This window comes from Microcebus murinus, chromosome X (genome assembly GCF_040939455.1).
Source record: "Microcebus murinus isolate Inina chromosome X, M.murinus_Inina_mat1.0, whole genome shotgun sequence".
NCBI classification, from domain to species: domain Eukaryota; kingdom Metazoa; phylum Chordata; class Mammalia; order Primates; family Cheirogaleidae; genus Microcebus; species Microcebus murinus.
This window is the reverse complement of record NC_134136.1, coordinates 50,001,432-50,022,667: the sequence shown is the minus strand read 5'-3', so window position 1 is coordinate 50,022,667 and position 21,236 is coordinate 50,001,432. Positions and strand designations below refer to the sequence as shown.

Sequence of the window (21,236 nt, the reverse complement as noted above, 5' to 3'; positions counted from 1 at the left end):
TCAACTATTAGTATGACAGAGGCAAAGTGGTCACTGTAAAATTCAGTTGCAAAGTTACTGTGTCCAAGGTGGGCAAGTTGGCAAGGTGGAAAAATACCTATTTTCTAATTCTTTTGCTAAAACCTTATGTACTTTGGAAGCTTCTGTTTAAATAACAAGGTGCTATAAAATTTGTGATTCTTTCCTTTTATTGTAGGAAGATGTTAATAACTCATGAGTCTATCACTTTTATAGGACCAGCCTCAGAGGGAAATCCTCCTTTAAAAATGTGTAGATGGCCGGGCGTGGTTGCTGACGCCTGTAATCCTAGCACTCTGGGAGGCTGAGGTGGGTGGATCATTTGAGATCAGGAGTTTGAGACCAGTCTGAGCAAGAGCGAGACCCCAGTCTCCACTAACATAAATAGAAAGAAACTAGCCGAACCACTATACATATGGTGGTGCATACTTGTAGTCCCAGCTACTTGGGAGGCTGAGGCAGGAAGATGGCTTGAGCCCAGGAGTTTGAGGTTGCTGTGAGCTAAGCTGACGCCACAGCACTCTAGCCTGGGCAACAGAGTGAGACTCTGTCTCAAACAAACAAACAAAAAATATGTAGATGGATCATTCTGATTCTAAAACAACTCTGCATCATATCAACATTCCTCACTAAATGGAAAGGCAAAAATAATGTATGGAAATTTCCTTCGTGTGTGCTTCCTAACACCTATTTTCTTGCATCTAGGTGTTGTCTCCTTCTAAGAGATTTTTCTTTGGAAGTCTGTTTTGGTTACTTACTTTTCGAGAGCCAGTGACTTTCATTTCATATACGTCAATGGTATAATTTGTCCTACGTCCGTAAGTGTCAAATTGGATGTTTCCAGTCATTCCTTGTACTTGCACCTGGTAGAAAGGAGAAAATGTAAAATTATCACCTTATTGTTGCCTTCTAGGTGTCTAGGATGCGGTCAACTGGCAGATCTTGGAATCTTGGAGAATTTTTATCTCGAGTCATTGAGCTCTATCTACCAGATCAAGTCCATACAGATCTTCATTTCTTCTGCATTATTTTCTTGGTATGCCTTTTAGTTATGAAGCATTGAGTAGGTGTGAGAGGCTGTTACCTATATGATACAGTGAGGGCTCTACCACCACCTTTTCAGAATCTGAAATTTCTACTAGTCCCTTCTTAAGAATACTCTTCAGGCTACTCCCTTAACTAGGGTAATGCATTCTGAACTGTGAGTTCCTTGAGGGTCATGGCTGTGTCTTAGTACTTCCAATATCTGAACATAGTCTAGTGTCAGTAGCATGGGCTCTGGAGCTCCTGGATTCATATCCTAGCTTTATCACTTACTAACTGGATGACCTTGGGCATGTTCCTTAATGCTTTTTTACCTCAGTGTTCTAATCTGTAAAATGGGAAATCCTAGTAGTACCTATTCCTTAGAACTGTTGGGAGGATTAAAGGAGTTATGCATATATGATGTTTAGAATAGTCTGACATGTAGTAAGCATTATAATACATGATAGCTATATTAATTATCATTATTAGTAATCAAAATAAATTTAGGCAGGGTGCGGTGGCTCACGCCTGTAATCCTAGCACTCTGGGAGGCCGAGGCGGGTGGATTGCTCAAGGTCAGGGGTTTGAAACCAGCCTGAGCAAAGAGCGAGACCCTATCTCTACTATAAGTAGAAAGAAATTAATTGGCCAACTAATACATGTAGAAAAAATTAGCCGGGCATGGTGGCGCATGCCTGTAGTCCCAGCTACTCAGGAGGCTGAGGCAGTAGGATCGCTTGAGCCCAGGAGTTTGAGGTTGCTGTGAGCTAGGCTGATGCCACGGCATTTACTCTAGCCTGAACAACGAAGCGAGACTCTGTCTCAATAAATAAATAAATAAATAAATAGATAAATAAATTTAGTTATTGTTTCTTGAGAGGGTTACACATTTACCACCTACTACTATGACAGGGATCAACTTTCCCTTTTATGTAATCTATGTCCAGCTACAGACAGGTAGCAGAGAGCTAAGCCATGGGGGAATAATCCAAAGCCTGTTGAAATTTGTTAAGTCTAAGGGGTCAGGAATATGGAGCACTAGACAAGAAAGATAAAAGTATAGGAAGTCCAAACACCTGTTTTGGATGCCAAATACAGTTTTCATGCATGTCACAATTTTTCCTAAGTCTGGGCCGAGTTTTATGAACTAACAAGCCATCTCTGCTGGGTGGAAAGATTTTCTTACCCATTTTACAGTGCAGGGACATTGGATGAAAGACTCTCTATAAATATGTCATTATTGCTAACTACTTGCATTACTCATCTAGAGAGTAAGGGTCAAAGACTTTACTTCAAAGAAAAAGAATCTGTTTCATTTTCCTAGGATGAAAGGAATACTTTTTCATCACTTACAGAAAATGACAAACTGTCAAACAAGTCAGAGGTGGTAATGGGCTTGTGTTGCAGAAGGGAAAATTGTTGTCAAATATTAGAGAATATTTCTTAAAGGGAAAGAGGCTTGCTCACAACTGGTAGGAGACTGTGGAATTCCTAGTGAAGGAGAAATGCTTTAATGTGATAAACTGAAAACAATGGTAATTGTCTTACTGACCCAACAAACCTAAGTACTATTGTCAGCCTAGGCTTGTGGAGAAAGTGATGTCACACTTCTAGTTAAAGAAAAGGACCTTTGTTGGGACAGAAATTACTTAACCAGGTGGATGGGACTGATGCTTATTTTGTTGCATGAAGGGTTATTTATACTCCATATTGAGCACTGAATTCTAGGAGAGGAATTAGGAAGAGCAGAGATAATGGATCAGGAACTTATTAAGGAAATCCTTCATTACTCAAAATAGCAAGGGCTTCCAGTCTCATTGGAATTGTGTATTTCTAAAGACTCAATCTGAACATGATCTATGAATTGGACAATAGTCAACATGTATCCAAGAGATTTCAGACCCCATGATTCAAATGTTTGGTGAGCAGAAGTAGAATTGGAGAAATTCAGAGAGAAATCTATTTTTAAGGATGTGGTCCAGTACTGAATGTCAGTGACAGTTTTCCACCATCCTATCTGGGATCTCCTCTTTGATCCAGCACCCCATGCAGGATATAACCATAACACTTTAATCATCTATCTATTTCCAGCTACCTGATTAGATTAAGAACATCCCTAGATGAGAGACATTCTTTTTCTGTGTTCTCAACAACAAATACAGTGCATGGGATAGAGCAGGTGCTCAATAAATGTTGATTGAACAAGTCTCAATGACTTAGAATTTTTGACAGATATTTCAGTAGACTGTGCTGAGGCTGATCTTTATACTATTTGCAGATTATGAGAATAATTACCCAGTTTGCAAGTGGCTTTAAGATATTTTAAAGCATTTGTTTACATAATAACAATTTAAATGTGAGCGCCCCTCATGTTATTTCATGTTTGCATACTAATATAGAGCTTGATACATAGTCATAGATGCCCCATAAATATTTACCAAATGAATGGTGTGCTTATTTATTCATTAAAACAGGCCCCTTAGGAGCCCCTGTCAGGAAATGATTTTGTTTGCCAGATTTCTTTGAAGGAAGAGAATAATTTATTGAGAAACAACTATGTGCTAGTCACAAGGCAAGATACTTTTACATCATGCAATCTCAATTTTAATTAACTCAAATAAAATGGGATTTCTTTTAATGTAGTAAAACACTTAGTAGTTCAGACCAGATTTCCTTGCACTCCCTCAGGTTGGCCTGTAGAAAGAGGTAAAGAAAGTATCATTTTGGTTGAATGTCTGACCATTAGGATCTGGGGAGGAAGGCTACTTATTTATCTTATAGCTTGAATTTTATCAGTCAGTTTGACCTGCAGAAAATTATTTTATCTGAAACAGTATGATCAATCTTATTTTTTCTCTAGCCAAATTGATTTCTTGTCCTTCATTCTGGTAGCAAGTTTTCTATTTGGGGAAGGTGGCTGTTTGTGTCATGAATGGGGAGTCAATTGGAGATACTGGCTCTTGCCTCTTGAGGTTTTGTTGATGAAAACTCCTTTTGATTCACTCTTAGGGAGTTTTATATTTCACTCATCATTATGTTTCACCTGACAATACAAATCTTGTAACTGCTATGAAGGTTGAATTTAATTAACCGCTCTTCAAAATTGTGCAGTGCTACCTCCATAAAATGACACTTAGGGCATTTGTTAAGGAACTGACATGATGACATAAAAATCTGCATGATGGGAGAATGAGTCATATCTCTGTCTTGGAGAGAGACACAGGGGCTACTAACCCCTCTTCATTGAATGCTTCCAACTTGGCAAATTTAAGGCAGCAGTAAGAGAGCCAGCTACACAAAATGATGTACGTTACGAGGCTGTTACAAATTCTTCATTGCTGGGTTGCGCCGCACAGAATTATCTTGCCTATCTCTTTGTTGATTTGGATGTTCCAAACATCAGGATACTTAAATAAGTAGAAATAAGAGATTCTTGTACTCTTGAAGGCTCATTTTAATGCATGCAAGTGCATGTGGCATAAAGCAAAATATTCAGGAAAGAGCTCTTGCTTGGAAAGCTGCAATGAATGGGTGATGCTACTCTTGGTATAAATAATGAAATCTGTTCAAAGGACAGTGCTTGAAGCCTTAAATGATCTCCTACCCAGTAAATGCTAAAAACAAATGACCTATTTGTCTATCCACTGATTCCTTGTACTTTTCTTTAGGCTTTTTCTTTGCAGCATTGGACAAAAGCTTCTTAAGTAGGCCTAAAAACGTATCATGTTCCTCCATTTTACCATGTAGAATAGCATAAGTATTCTTTTTGACAACAGAAATACTATCACACTGGCTCAGTTCCACAGTCTATCCAGGCTAATCATTTATCTGATGAGCCAGAGGATGCTGATATTCTTTGTAACATCTATCTTGAAGTTAGGAGCATCTTATAGAATATCCCAATCTCCCCAAGGAATGTCATATTTTTGGAAGGTTTGAATTTTTTGAAATGATTTACCTATTCAACCCATTCTTTTGAGGGTACTGAGTTCCATTTACTATCCACAGTACTGGACACAACCAAGTATTCATTTGCCTTAAATTTACCATTTTTCAAGCTTCAAGGAAGAAACTCCTATTTTAAATTTCTAAATATGAGTGAATAAATATCCATATTCATCCTCCTTGCATACTCTGAGATTCTATAGACTCTGATTCTATTCCTTTTAGTATCTATCTCTTCTCTCAAGATTGATATCTCATCATTTTTGTGTCTTTATAAAGCCCCTCCAACCCAATAACCCATTGTGGACTTTACCATTTTCAGAGCTCTCTCGATATCAATTCCTTGACTCCAGGGCACAGCAGGATTTGCTAAGCAGTCTCCAGCACTGCCTCTCCGGGACACATCTACTCGCTGCCTCCTCAGATAGCGAAAAGCTTCTGCTATGACCAGTATTGCATCGTGTGTCAATGCAGATGTATACTGAAATGGGTACATGAGAAACAAGATATCATGACAAATGACACCCTCAAAACTTTCCTTGTTACTTATAATTTTCATTCATCTCTACCTCTTGCTTTATGCAATCACCCTCTTAATTGTTTGAGTCAAGAGATATCACTGGGCAAGCCTGACTTTGATTCACTCTAGAATGATGTCTCTTAACTCATGTGTGCACATGTTAAGATTATTACGATCAAATGGCTCAAGGGAATCTCTCTCTTGCTCTCAGTACTGTTTTTCATATTGAGTGAATGACTACTAAAAGGCCAGGTCTTTTATAGAGGAAGAAATATGTGTGCAGTTAAAGGATGGCACGTATAGATTGGAGAGGAAATAGCATATCCTAAAGCAAGACTGGGTTATTGCTGTTTGTAATAGAAAATTCAGATCTGGTGTTTACTTAGGGGAAAATGGAAATAGCTAAGTTAGACAGCTTGAAATTAATTTGGAGAGAAACATTAATCATTTCTGTCTGGACCATGTTTCTGGTGAGCTAGGACTTCTGGCCAGCAATAAATCAGTTTTTGTTTCCTGGGGGGGTAGCAAAAACCAAAGCTGGTTTTTGATTGTAGAAAATTACAATTGTTATTGAGTTTTAAATCTGATAACATTGACAATTCATAGGAAATACTTCATAATGCTACCTCCTCCAGGCAAGAACACTTTCTATTCCTTGAGTATATTGATGTGCTCTACTAGGGATGAGGTCAGTCACTTAATACAAGGGATTTGATTATCTGCAATTCGAAATTGTGGATGCTTTTTCATTAAATGAATCAACAACAGTATGATTAAAATAAGCTGGCCCCTATTTTTCAGGGGTTACAAATACTGGTAGAATACAGAATATTGTTGACTTTTTTTTAACAATGTAGCAGAATGTGCTGGGGTTGTTATCTCACTTTCCAGGAAGGTATGTCCAAATACAATTAGAAATGAATACATTGTTGTCTCTACAACTATCAATTTATTTTTCTGACTTTTCTCACATTACTTTTCTTTTAGAAGCAAATCATCAAGTATGACAATAACAGGGGACGTATGTTCTTTCATGAAGAAAGATCTTTGTGTCTGCCCATCCTTGCAATACATAAAGCCAACATGGTGGTGATTTTCTTTCCAGCTGACTGCATAAATTGTCAACAATCTTAATGTAGTCCTTTCCAAGCCATGCCAAAAGAGCAATTTAATTTTCTTATTTCAGTTTCTACTTACCAATGTGTGAGAATGCCTCCCCCAAAAATCCCTAAAGAAAATGCTTATAGAGTAAATTAAGCATTAGGATTTCTAATCTTTAGACAACTTTATTTCCTACTCAAAAATATTGTATGTCAATTTTTTAAAAAAAGAAATCAGAGCTGATTTATGTATGTCAATTTTTAAAGTGAGTTTTTTGTCTAATTGATATGGTGCAAGGTTTTATAATTACTAGTTCTAAGCAAAGGTTATCTGAAACTTGTAGCCATCTATTTAAATGTTCCATTTTCTTAAGTTATTTAAAGGATTTTACTTATAAGCCTGAATAGTTCTCCTCAGCAAGTTCTAGAATTTACATTATGCATATTAGACATTATTAATGAATACTCCATAGCTGAGATTGTCTTTCTTCTGTTTTGTACATGCTCTACAACTTCAGACCAGGCATCAACTACTCTGCAATACCTTTTTCATAGTTTTTACCCTTGTTCATTTTCTAGTGCCTAACACAGTGCAAGTAGCCCCTAAAATACTGAATAAATGAATTTTTCTCTTATACCTGTTACCTGTTAAATCTAAGGGTCACAAAGCAATGTGGATAGGCAGTTTTACAAAATTCTGAATTTGTATAAGCTCATGTAAACATTGTGGGAAGATAAATATCAATTTAATACATAAAAAATTTTTGATTACCAAGCATTCATTGTAGGGATTGTGACCATATTTACTGAAGCAAATTAGGACAACCGGTCTAGCCATGGAACAGAATTTTTAAAAACAGGACTATCCTGAAAAAACCTGGCAGGTATAATCACTATAATCACAACTAGTGAGTGCCCTATCTGAATGAAAAAATGATGTTTAATACACAATTCTCTAGAATATACCAATTATATAAAGTAAGGTCCCACTTGTATTATGTTGTGATGTGACCCATTTAGGGTGGACCTGCATAGGTGGTACAGAACATATCTTTTCTCTGGCTTGTGTTCTCTACTATTCTCCCCTATTCTATTCTTGCCAGGGAGTAAGGATGAGAGGACAGGTATCTTGAAACCATGAGAAGGGAGCTCTTTCGTCCCTTTTCCTATTTTAGGAAAGGGTCTTGACTCTACTTTGATCCCTCATCTTATGTCACAGCCATGGTACATACTTTCACTATATCAGGAAGGAAGACTTTAAAGTCTGTTTCATACTTGAATCAATGCAATGAGGCAATGAGTTGCTTAAAAAATACATTAGAAAGATCCTTTGTGTAACATGAGTAACTTTCTCCTAATTTATCTGTTTTAATTCCTGATTTTTAAATAGTAGGATTTCTAGCCATAGGGGAATATATATAAAAAATGTGCATTTTAAGCATGACTTTCTGCTTTTAATATTCTTATCTTGATTTTGTGAAAATGAGAAACTTAGGTAATCTAATTATTTTTGAAGATACTATTGCAGGCAGGAAAACATTTCTATTCAATATACATATAGGCAACGCACACTCTGTATTAGAGCCTAATTCACTTGGGTGTACTGAGATTCATGGAACTTATTAACACAAAGCAATCACATAAATAATGTAAAATCTAATTTTCTGTTTCAGACTATCAATCTTCCTTACCTATTCCCACTGCCCCCACCCTTTGCCTGGCTCAGGTTCTTGTAATATTGTAAATTGTTATGAGCAGATTACAAATTAAATTCATTAAAAATTAAGTTAACTTATTCCCAAGCACTGGATTTAAAAAGATCTAGTTCTCAGTAGCTTCTTTATTCAGGGGTTTAGTTTTCAAATGTAATAGTATCACCTGCACTTGGTTTTTTAGCATCTTTGAATCACTTCTGAGAGAAGATCACTTGATCACAGGATGGCTGTTAGTATATAAAGACCATACTGAGATGCTTTGAAAGCTGGCCTTAGGGTTTTACATGCCATGGAACATTACCTTTAGTGGTGCATTCTTGGCTTCAGGGAATTCCCTTTCATCCAGCCTCACCCAGCGCTGTATGAACTGCTGAACCATAGGATTTTCATTGTTGACAATCTGGAAACCCGTAATGTTGGCTCCCCCATGCATGACTCTTTCCAGCAAAATATCAGTAAAACCCTGAAAAGACATTGAAAGGGGATCACGATTGTGGGAGGTCATGCATCCTTACTCACCTTATCTGTTAGAGTAGATGAAATGAAAGCTCCTTCCTTAGGATCACATAGTAGCAATCAAGAAAGCCTTGACTATGAATGAATTCTTAGAGCACTATGTCTCTGAAACTATGGGTATGATGAAGAAAATATGCATTCTTTCATTTTAGTGCCTGTGTCTTTATTTAATGTAACTGCTGCATGGACAAACATAGGTGCCAACTTGAACAAAATGCTTTGATTTGTTTTCATTTACCTGTATTTTCAGTCTCTCTTCTTTGAACACAAATACAATGCTTTATATAACTGGAAAATGTTGAAAAAGTTTGACCCTAATGAGGGTTATAACAATTTTTTTTTCAGCCTAACATGCTAAACACAGCAGATTGTTTCAGATTCTAGTGATGAGCACTTTAGACATTTGTGATTTACAGAAATGCCAATGAAACTGACAGCTTGATTGTATATGATGATGCAAATCCCAGAGTACATCTCACATGTATCCATTAATGAATATTGACATCTACTGCATAGCTTTCACCATGTTCTTCTTAACTTGCTCTGGTTACCATATGGTGTCTCTGCCACCTAAATCTCCTGAAGGAATCTCTCCAGGGTTCACACCTAAGCCATCTCCATCTGGACACTGCTGGCTCCATTGGGCATTATTATCTTCTGGGACATCTCACCCAGGAATTGCTGCTACTTCTGCTGGATACCTGTCTCCTGCTACTAATGTGTTAGGGTCCTCAATACACTGAAGCTAGTGTTTCTATTTATAAAGAAATGGGGGAAAGTTCTTCCTTCTTTAGACCCTGTGAACATTTTAATATAAAAATTTTCAAGAATATAGAAAAGGTGAAAAAATTATACAGTGAATACCCATATAGTCACTACTCAGATTCTACAATTAATATTTTTCTATCCATCCATCAATTTCATTTGTTAAATGCATTTCAAAGTAAGTTGCAGATATTAGTATACTTTACCCTAAGGACTTCAGGATGTAAGTCATTAACTAGAGTTCAATGCTTGTTTATGGTTCTTTTTGTTTCTTCATTTTTTGAAGTAAAATTTACATCTAATGAAATGTACTCAGCGAGTTTGGATAAATACATACACCTATATTACCCAAATCCCTATCAATTCTTTAAAGTTTCCCCTTTTTTTGCATTCTAAAAAAGTTTTTATTGAAGTGTAATAATCATACAGAGAAGTGTACATATATTTAAGTGCACAGCTTGATAAATATTCACAAACTGAATAGGAATGCACCTCTCCAGTCAGCAACCCCACCTCTGATTCTCTTAATTTTATATTTCTTTACCATAGGTAACAAGGCAGTCTTAGAAAATATTTTAGTGAAACAGTTTTTTCAATTATTACTTATAGCCCTCTTCTTCTTCCATTCATAATTCAGATGAGTCAATGGAGATTGGACAAAGAGCCAAACAGTTTGCTAGTTTGCATCATTTAGAATTACTCCTCCATTCTGATAATCACAAAGTGGTTTTGGTGTTTTTTTTTTTTCTTGAGACAGAGTCTTGCTATGTTGCCCAGACTGGGCTTGAACTCTTGGGCTCAAGTAGTCCTCCTGCCTCAGCCTCCCAAGTAGCTGGGACTACAGGCACACACCACTGCCCCCAGTTTGACAAAGTGTTTTTAAAATTAACATTAACTTGTTATGATGAATTTTCCCTCAAAGGCCTCCTTCATGAGAAAAAATAAGACTCAGTGTTTTCTCCCATTTTTTACCCCCTGCACTAAAAGTGGTAGAGAGGCTAGTGTGTAGAAAGTCTAGCAGAGGCTACCTTTGGAGCTTAAGCCTAACAGTTTACCCAACTCTCTGCTCCCACCCCATAAACCTATATACAAATAAAATGCTGAGGATGAAAGGGGCTTCAAGATGGCTAAATAGAGGCATCTGGCACTTAACTCCTCCACAAAGAAGAACCAAAATAGCAAGTAGATAATCACACTTCACTAGATCACCTAAGAGAGGATGCTGGAATGTAAAAGAGAAATGATAGGAAACGCCCAAGGCAAGGAAGGAGAGAGAAGCAAGGCAGCCTGGTTGGCTAGGATTGTCTAGGAAACTGGACAGGCTCCTCAATATGGGGAAAGGGTAAGTGAGTGACCCCCAGTGGTCGATATTCCCACTGTGGACTCCTGCAATCCTAGCCTCAGGAAAGGCCCTTGACTCACAGGGGCCCTGAGACTAATATAGGGAGCTGCTGGGAGACTGTACGATAGCATTGCACCAGAGAGTGCCCTCATGCTGGGTCCCACAACCCCCTCCCTGAGTCCTAAGCTGCTATAGCAAGGCACCATGTTGAGAGCCCAGGCCCCACTAGACTGCACTCTGGGGTCCAATAGCCCCTGTATCTCCACATTCCTGGAGGCCCATTGACATCCCCCACTTGCAGCTGGGCACCGCTGCTGGCTGCTGCCACCAGGGCTGAAAAGCAAGCCATTGGCAGTGACTTCACTGCCCCCAGTAGCGGGGCTATCCCACTTATATCCACCACCTGGGGCCAAAATGTCTGCTCTCCAGCCACCTGCTTATGGTTGCTGCCACTCAAAGCAACCCTCCCCTCCCCAGCAGGAAGGCACAGTTGCTGCCACCCCCACCAAAGCATTCCACTGGGGTCATAGGTATCACCCCACCTCTGCCTACCACAGTGAGCATACATACACACCATTGAGATGCCTGTGGACAGGCAGGCCTGCCCAGCCTGGCTCCACCCCCACCAGTGCCTGAGGATACCATACAGGGGCCTGGGAATAACCATGCCCCATCAAACCCTATTGCAACCTGAGCACACCTACCAGGGGCCTCAGGACTGGCCCACCCAATCTGCCACTACTACCACAGCTGGCACCCACTCACATGTGCCACCTGTGGGCCTGGGGACTGGTCTCTCCAGCCCATTGCAGTTGTCACCAACATCAGCATGGAATGCTTGGCAGTTAGAGGATTGTCCCACCACCACTACTGCTAGTGTTCACATGATGCTTGCTGCTCAGAGGCCCAAGGACCCACCCACCTGGCCCACCACTGCCACTACTAGCACCTGAGCAAGCCATCTGGAGCTCAAGAATCAGCTTGTCTGGACCTGCTAACACCAGTGCCAATGTATGCTTCTCTGGAGCTCAAAGACAGGCCATTTTGGCCCACTGATACAACCACTGGTGCCCAATGTCTGGCCCACCTGGCATCTCTGTCTCCAGCAAAACTTCACCACAGCCTCTACTAACAACTACACCCTAAGCCACTGAGGAAATCATGGACACTACTGATGCTGTTTATAGCTGAAGAAATCATATGGACACTACACTATTGCACATACCCAGAATCAAAGCCAAAGTGCTCTGTACAACCAAAATTACGGATGCAACTTCAGGAAAAAGTCCCCCCTTATGAAAGCAAATTAAAAAAATTGGAAGAAGTAACTATTATGCCAGATGTGCAGATATCAATGTAAGGACACAAGAAACACCAAAAAGCAAGGAAATATGGCACTTCCAAAGAAGCACAATAATTCTCGAGCAACCAATCCCAATATAAGAGAAATGTATGAAATCCTGGAAAAGGAATTCAAAATATTGATACTAAAAAAGTTCAATTAGATATAAGATAATACTCAAAATTAACACAAAGAAATCAGAAAAATAATTCAGGATATGAATGAGAAATTTACAAAAGAGATAGATTTCATAAAAAGAACCAAACAGAAATTCTAGAACTGAAGAACTAATTGAATAAAATATGAAATACATTCAAAAGCTTCAGCAATGGACTAGATCAAGCAGAAGAAAGAATTTCAGAATCTGCAGATAAGTCTTTTGAAACAATTCAGTAAGATGAAAATAAAAAAAAAAGCCTACACGACACCAGGGACACCATAAAGTGACCAAATATTCAACTTTTTAGTGTCCCAGAAGGTGAAGAGAAAATGAAAGGGATAGAAAACATACTTAATGAAATAATAGCTGAAAAATTCCCAAGTCCAGCAAGAGATTTAGACATGTAGATACAAGAAGCTCAGAGATTCTCAAACTGATACAGTGCAAAAAGTTCTTCCCCATGGCACATTATAGTTAAATTGTCAAAAGTTAAAGACAAAGAGATAATTCTAACAACAGTGAGAGAAAAGCATCTAGTCACCTATAAGGGAACCTCTATGAGACCAATAGTGGATTTCTCAGCAGAAGCTTTACAGTCCAGGAGAGAATGGGATGATATATACAAAGTACTGAAAGGAAAAAACCTGTTAGCCAAGGATACTGTACTCAGTAAAGTTATCCTTCATAAATGAAGGAGAAATAAAATCTTTCCCAGGTAAGCAAAAGCTGAGAGAATTTATCACCACTAGAGCAGCCCTACAAGAAATGCTTAAAAGAGTCCCACACATGGACACAAAAGGACAATATTTACCATAATGAGAACACACAAAAGTATAAAATCCTCTGGTAGAGCAAATGTACAAAGGAGGAGGAGAAATGACTCAAATGTTACCAGTACAGAAAACCACCAAACCACAAAGATAAATAATAAGAGGGAAAGAGAGAAACAAAGAATGTATAAAACAACTAGAAATCAATTAATAAAATGACAGGAATAAGCCCTCACATACCAATAATAACCTTGAATGTAAATAGATTAAACTTTCTAATTAAAAGCTATACAGTGGCTAAATGGACCAAAAACCATGACACAACTCTATGCTGCCTATAAGAAATTCATTTAACCTGTAAAGAAACATGTAGACTGAAAGTAAAAGGATGGAAAAAAATATTCCATGAAAATGGAAACCAAAAATGAGAAAGAGTAGCTACTTATATCAGATAAAATAGACATTAAAACAGTAAAAACAGTAAAAAGTCAAAAACAGTAAAAAGAGACAAAGGAGGACATTATATAATAAAGGGATCAATTCAGCAAGAATATATAACAATTCTAAATGTATATGCATCCAACACTGGAGCACCCAGATATATAAAACAAATATTATTTGATCTAAAGGGAGAGGTAGACTCCAATAAAATAATAGTTGGGGACTTCAACACCCCACTTTCAGCATTAGACAGATCACCTAGACAGAAAATTAAGAAAGAAACATTGGATTTAAACTGCACTTTAGACCAAATGGACCTAACAGATGTTTACAGAACATTTCATCCAACAGCTAAAGAATACATATTCTCTCATCAGCACATGGAACATTTTCCAGGATAGACCATATGTTAGGATATAAAACAGGTCTCAACAAATTTTTAAAAATGAAAATCACATCAAGTGATTTTAATTCTCAGACCACAATGGAATAAAACTTGAAATCAATAACAAGGGACACTTTGGAAACTGTACAAATACATGGAAATTAAACAATATGCTCCTGAATGAACATCAAGTCAAGGAAGAAGTTAAGGATGAAATAAAAAAATGTCTTAAAACAAATAAAAGTGAAAACACAACATACCAAAGCCTAAGGGATACAGAAAAAATTGTTGCTCAGAGGGAAGAGTATAGCAATAAATGCCTACATCAAAAAAGTAGAAATATTTCAAATAAACAACCTAATTATGTACCTCAAGGAAGTAGAAAAACAAGAACTAAACCCAAAATTAGTAGAAGGAAGGAAATAATAAATATCAGAGCAGAACAAAATAGAGACTGAAAAAAATAGAAAGGATCAGTGAAATTAAAAGATGTTTTTTTGAAAAGATAAATGAAGTCAATAAACTACTAGCTAGACCAACCAAAGAAAAAGAGAGAGAAGGCTCAAACAAATAAAATCAGAAATGAAGAGGGAGACTTTATAACTGGCACTACAGAAATACCAAAGATCATCAGAGATAATTATCAACAACTATACAATAAAAAACTGGAAAACCTAGAGAAAATGGGTAAATTTCTGGACTCATATAACCTACCAAGATTGAATCAGGAAGAAACAGAAAGCCTGAACAGAAAAATAATGACTAATGAGATTAAATCAGTAATAAAAAGCCTTCCCCAAACCAAAAGTCCAGGACCAGATGGCTTCACTGCCATATACTACCAACCTTTAAAGAAAAACTAACATCAATTCTCAAACTCTTCCAAACAATTGGAGAGGAAGTAATTCTCTGTAACTCATTCTATAAGGCCAGCATTACCCTGATACCAAAACCAGACAAAGACATAACAAAGAAAGAAAACTACAGGCCAATATCCTGATGAACACAGATGCAAAAATCCTCAACAAAATACTAGCAAACCAAATCCTACAGTAGTACATCAAAAAGATTAATCACCACAATCAAGTGGGATTTATGCCTAGGCTGCAAGGATGGTTCAACATATGCAAATAAATAAACATGATATATCATATCAACAGAATGAAGGGCAAAAAACCATATGAATGAAGGACAAAAACCATATGATTATCTCAATAGACGCAGAAAAAAACATTTGATAAAATTCAACAACATAAGCCTAGCACTTTCGGAGGCTGAAGATCACTTGAAGCCAGGAGTTTGAGACCAGCCTGAGGAACATAGCAAGACTCCGTCTGTATGAAATAATAATAATAAAAAATTAGCTGACTGTGGTGGTGCACACCTCTAGTCCCAAATACTTGGGATGCTGATGCAGGAGGATCAATTGAGCCTAGGAGTCTGATGTTGCAGTGAGCTAAGATGACACCATAGCACTTTAGCCTGGGCAAGAGAGTGAGCCTCTCTCTCAAAAGAAAAAATTCATGATAACTCTCAATGAACTGGGCATAAAAAGAATGTACCTCAACATAATGGCCATATATGGCAAACCCACCACTAACATCATACTGAAAGGGGAAAAGCTGAGCTTTCCTCTGAGAACTAGAACATGCCAAGTATGCCCACTTTCAGCACTCTTATTAAACAGATTACTGGAAGTCTTAGCCAGAACAATCAGGCAAGAGAAAGAAATGTAAGATTTGAAACCATAAACATTCTAGAAGAAAATGTAGGCAAACCTCTTCTTGACATTGGCCTAGGCAAAGAATTTATGAGTAAGACCCCAAAAGCAAATACAACAACAACAAAAAATAAATGGAACTTAATTAAACTAGAAAGTTTCTTCATAGCAAAGGAAGTAATCAATGGAGTAAATAGACAACCTATAGAATAGGAGAAAATATTGACAAACTGTACATCCAACAAAAGGCTAATATCCAGAATCTATTATACAAAGAACTCAAACAAAACAACAAGAAAAAAAGAAAACAATCCCATCAAAAAGTGGGCAAAAGACATGAACAGACTTTTCTTAGAGGAAGATAGATAAATAGCCAACAAACATGAAAAAGTGCTCAATATCACTAATCATCAAGGAAATGCAAATGAAAACCACAATGACATACCACTTTACTCCTGTCAGAATGGCTAATATTAACAACCCCCCCGCCCAAATAGATGCTGCCGTGGATGCAGTGAAAATATAACACTTATATATTGTTGGTGTGGAAGTAAACTAGTACAACTGCTATGTAAAGCAGTTTGGAGATTCCTCAAAGAACTAAAAGTAGGCCTACCATTTGATCTAGCAATCCCACTATTGGGTATCTACCCAAAGGAAAGGAAGGCATTTTATAAAAAGACATCTGTGCTTGAATGTTTATCTGCAGCAGAATTCACAATTCCAAAGATATGAAACTAGCCTAAGTGCTCATCAACTGATGAGTGGATAAAGAAAATGTGGCATATATATACTATGGAGTACTACTGAGCTATAAAAATGAATGAAATAATGTGTTTTGCAGCAACTTGGATGGAACTGGAGACCATTATCCCAAGTGAAGTATCTAAAGTATCTCAGGATTGTAAAAACAAACACCACATGTTCTCACTTGTAAGTGGGGGCTAAACGAGGGATATATATGGTCAAAGAGTGGTATAGGCTGGGTGCAGTGGCTCACGCCTGTAATCCTAGCACTCTGGGAGGCCAAAGCAGGAGGATAGCTTGCTGAGGCCAGGAGTTCAAGACCGGCCTCACCAAGAACAAAATCCTCTTTCTACAAAAAATAGAAAATAGCCAAGCATGGTGGTGTGCGCCTGTAGTCCCAGCTACTCAGGAGGCTGAGGCAGGAGAATCGCTTAAGCACAGGAGTTTGAGGTTGCAGTGAACTATGATGATGCCACTGTATTACAGCTGGGGTGACAGAGTGAGTCTCTGTCTCCAAAAATAAAACAAAACAAAACAAAACAAAGCAAAACCAAAAATGATATAATGGACATTGAAAACTAAGAAGGGGGGAGGGTGGCAGGGGGTGGGAAATAAAAATTTACCTATTGGGCATAATATACACTATTCTGGAGATGAGTGCACTGAAATCCCTGACTTTAGCATGATACAATTCATCCATGTAACAAAAATACTTGTACCCCCTACATTTTTTGAAATGAAAAAAAAAGAGGAAATCATATTGTCCCACTTTGCAGATGACATGATCTTGTATCTAGAAAAACCTAAAACTCCACCAAATATCTCTTACGTCTGATAAATAAATTCACTAACGTTGCCAGATACAAAGTCAACATACAAAAATCAGTAGCTTTTCTATACACCAATTACTAACTGAGAAAGAAATCAAGAAAGCAATCTCACCTACAATAGCTACAAAAAGATAAAATACCTATGAATAAATTTAGCCGAGGATGTGAAAGACCTCTACAAGGAAAACTAAAAAAAAAAAAAAAAAAAAACCAACTCTGATGAAAGAAATTAAGAGGACACAAACAAATGGATAGATATCACATACTCATTGATTAAAAGAATTAACATCATTAAAATGACCACACTACCCAATGTAATCTACAGATTCAATGCAATCACTGTCAAAATACCAATGTCATTTTTCACAGATATGAAAAAATTATCCTAAAATTTGTATGGAACCAGTGAAGAGCCTGAATAGCCAAGCAGTCTTTAGCAAAAAGAACAAAGCTAGTGGCATCACACTACTTGACTTCAAAATATATTACAAAGGTATAATAACCAAAATAGCATGGTAGTTCTATAAAAATACACATAAACCAATGGAACAGAAGGTACATGATGTCGAGGAATTAAATTTGTATCAGATTTTCAGCCGGGTTTTTAATCGCTTACTCTGGAATCATGGTCAAGGACTGTGGAATTGTTTCTGTGATTCAGGATCCTCTTGGGAGAGTATATTCAGTAAAATCCCGGAGGTGGTGACTCCTTTGCAGCTCCAGTGTTGCCAGCGCCTGGTGGAGCTTCGTAAACAGTGCCTGCTAGTGGTTTACCAATACACAACTGACACAAGAGGATCACTTTCAGGCGTTGGTCCTGACTGGGGTAATTCCAGATATTTGCTACCAGGGAGTACCCAATTCTTCATGAGAACACCAACCTACAACTTGAAATACAATTCACCTGGAATGACTCTCTCCAATGTTTTGTTTACATTTCGATATGGCCATTTGTGAAACAGAAGGGAAGATCGCCATGAGTTATGCATAATAGCAAATCATTTTTTGCCCCTCATCTTGAACATGCAAAGAAAGTGACCATTAAGTGCTGTTTTATGTATATAAGACATATATCTATGTGTGATAATATATACACATATGCACCCAAATAATGTATATATTATAATATATGAAAAAAATTAGCAGAAAACTTAATATAAGACGTAACCTTTCTGGAAATGTAATAAACAATGTTAAAATTATTTACACAAATATGTGAATGTCTAGAATTTGCTAGGTTTATAATTAATTCCTCCCTACTAGAAATGTTATTTTTGCTGCAGAGTATATAAAACAATTGATCTTGAAGATCCCATTACAGTGTTAAATTATTTTCTAGATATCATGCCTTTTGACTTGAAAAGGAGTTAATATTATAATACCTTATTATCATCTATAGTAGCCAGTTAAAATGAAACAAAAAATATTTAGAAACCTGGTGTTGCTCAATGGTAGGATTAAATATAAAACAGGTTTATCATTACAACAGTACACTTTAAAGTACTATTTCTAGTACTTTAGTTCATAACCCGATTCTCCAACATTTTTATTCCTTTATGTGGAAATTTAGCTACTTGTAATAATATACATGTTCAGTAAAGATCTGGCTAGATCATCTTATGATCTAAAATGAAAGACAATCCAGTGGGTTAAAAATAAAATGTAAACTAGTGTTCATGTTTACTTTTCATAGGGAGTCACATAAAGGAACAGAACATGATAGTAATGACAAAAATCTTTCTGCATGGTTTTTGTGTCTTATATCACTCATTTTTATTTGGAAAGTAAATCTTTGATGGGTTTAACATACAGCGAAATACAATTTTTCTGTTTTGCAGAAGAGCTGATGTTTCAAACTCATTTTGATGTTATAATGAGTCACATTTATTTTATAAATCACTCAAGGTTGAGACCAACTTAACATTGCAAAGTCTAATATAGTAGTTTCTTATTGCACCATAGAAAATAATTTAAATAATTGTGAATAAAGATTCCAATTACCACATATTACTAGTCATGGATGTACCCTTGAGGGTTTTTTTTAATATAGGGTATGAAGTTTTCTTCCTGTCCAAAGTTATTATGTAAAAGTTTCATAGCAATACTTCCTTTTCTTGAATACAGTTTTCAAAACAATGAATGAGCTTTCAGTTTTCCATAAAAATATAAATGACACTATCATTGACATTGAAATCCTCAGAAAGTGCAATATTCACTTTTTAGAATTTTTTAAAACTTCTTCCCCCAACAGTTTTATTTTCTCACAGATGCTAATTATTTTTAAAATTCATGAACGTTTTACCTCCTTTCACTATCCTAAAAGCTATTTCCAGTAAATCAAGAAATGGCCCCATAGGAGAAGGAGGACTGAGAGGGGCAAATTGGCCTGAATTAATTCACAACCTGGGTAATTGGCAACCCAAAGTTGTAAGTTAGATATATTTCACTTTTCAAGCCATCTTCTGAGTCTGTGTTGGGCTGAAATAGTTTGTTTCTTTCCTAAATCATTGCCAGGTACTTTATTCTTTATGACTGTGGAACATCCACATTTCAGTAGATACTTTTCCTTGCTGAATACATCCCAAAGAAGAATTTGCTATTATTGTGAAAGAAGAGGATAAGGATATGAGAATGAAGGAAATTACAGTATAATATTCATGACTCCATTTTGTGAATTCTTAAATATGTTATAGATTTCTTAGAATAAATAATGCAAAAATTGGGATATTACAAAATCACTATAAGAATAATGAACAAGTAAATCTTTTCATGGAGAATTTTTAGGCATTATTTTGAAAACTTATGATTTGGCTATAAAGGAGACATAACTTTTAAGTGTTTGGTGTAAGATATCTATCCAGTTTGTTGGCCACTCATTTGCATTAGCTTAAAATTAGAAATACTTACTTAATTTGCTAGAGTGTATGCTTTGGAATTTTTGTCCTTACTTATATAAGATTGAAATTTTTATTTAAAACAAAACTAAGAATGTTCAACATTAGGAAGAACCCTCCCCCCAGGAGGGGGAAAAAACCCCATACAAACACAAACTTTTAGAGTAATTTAAATGTATGAAACTACCCAATCAACTGAAGAACAAATGTAATTTCTCTAGCTACTTAAGTCTGGCCTTATTTTTGAATACTAGAATATTATTGTCCACATTTGCCTATTTGTACTGATCGAGTTTGGTATACTGAAGTTGTGAATAAAAGCCATGTGCTCATTATATATATATACTACCTGGTATGCTGTGGACTATGTCTGCTGAAGTGCTATTCCCTAATGAGCAACTAAGAAGAAAAGACACAATAAACCATGGAAGTCCCAAGAGGCCATAGAAATGTTTTAGAGGTATAAAATATTCCTTATTTTTTATTATAAAGTTTTTATTCATAGGGTTAAAAATATCAGCATAAGTGATAGTATAGATCTGACTCTCTCTCTCTGTTCTAGGAAAAAAATAGCTTTATCTAAAAAACCCCAGAAGCTACTTAATCTTACCAGAGGTTTTAATAGGGAATTCAATTTACTTACAATAAAAGTACATTTTCATCCTGTTATATAGAAAAACATATCCCTGCTCATTTAGTAAATCTAAGATAGGAATGCTTTTCAGAACTGTATGAGATTGGAATAATTTCCAGAATTGCCTAAGAAACAACCTTTTTATTTTAAATCATCACCTATATAGTCCAAGAGTGCAAATTAGTTTTCACTTGAATAATCCAGCATTGTAGACTAGTTATCATTTGCTTTATGTAATCTGTTGAAAGAACTGTTGTGATTCATATTTTGATTAATTATACTAGCAACAAATTTTATTTTACTAGCATTTCATTTACCTTTCATATATAAAAATGAAGTTGTAACAGGATCAAACATGGAAATGGC

At 36.6% G+C, this 21,236-nt stretch overlaps 1 protein-coding gene across 2 annotated transcripts in view; it reads right to left on the bottom strand.

The window, feature by feature from the left end:
• Positions 1-21,236, bottom strand: part of GRIA3 (glutamate ionotropic receptor AMPA type subunit 3) — a 300,360-nt gene that overhangs the window by 91,588 nt on the left and 187,536 nt on the right. For both annotated transcript variants that reach the window (XM_012745625.3, XM_012745624.3), the window contains exons 6-8: positions 8,626-8,787; positions 5,303-5,470; positions 777-881 (exon numbers count right to left, since the gene is read on the bottom strand). In XM_012745625.3, the coding sequence (XP_012601079.1) occupies positions 777-881; positions 5,303-5,470; positions 8,626-8,787 (435 nt within the window). The remainder of the gene's footprint in view (positions 1-776; positions 882-5,302; positions 5,471-8,625; positions 8,788-21,236) is intronic.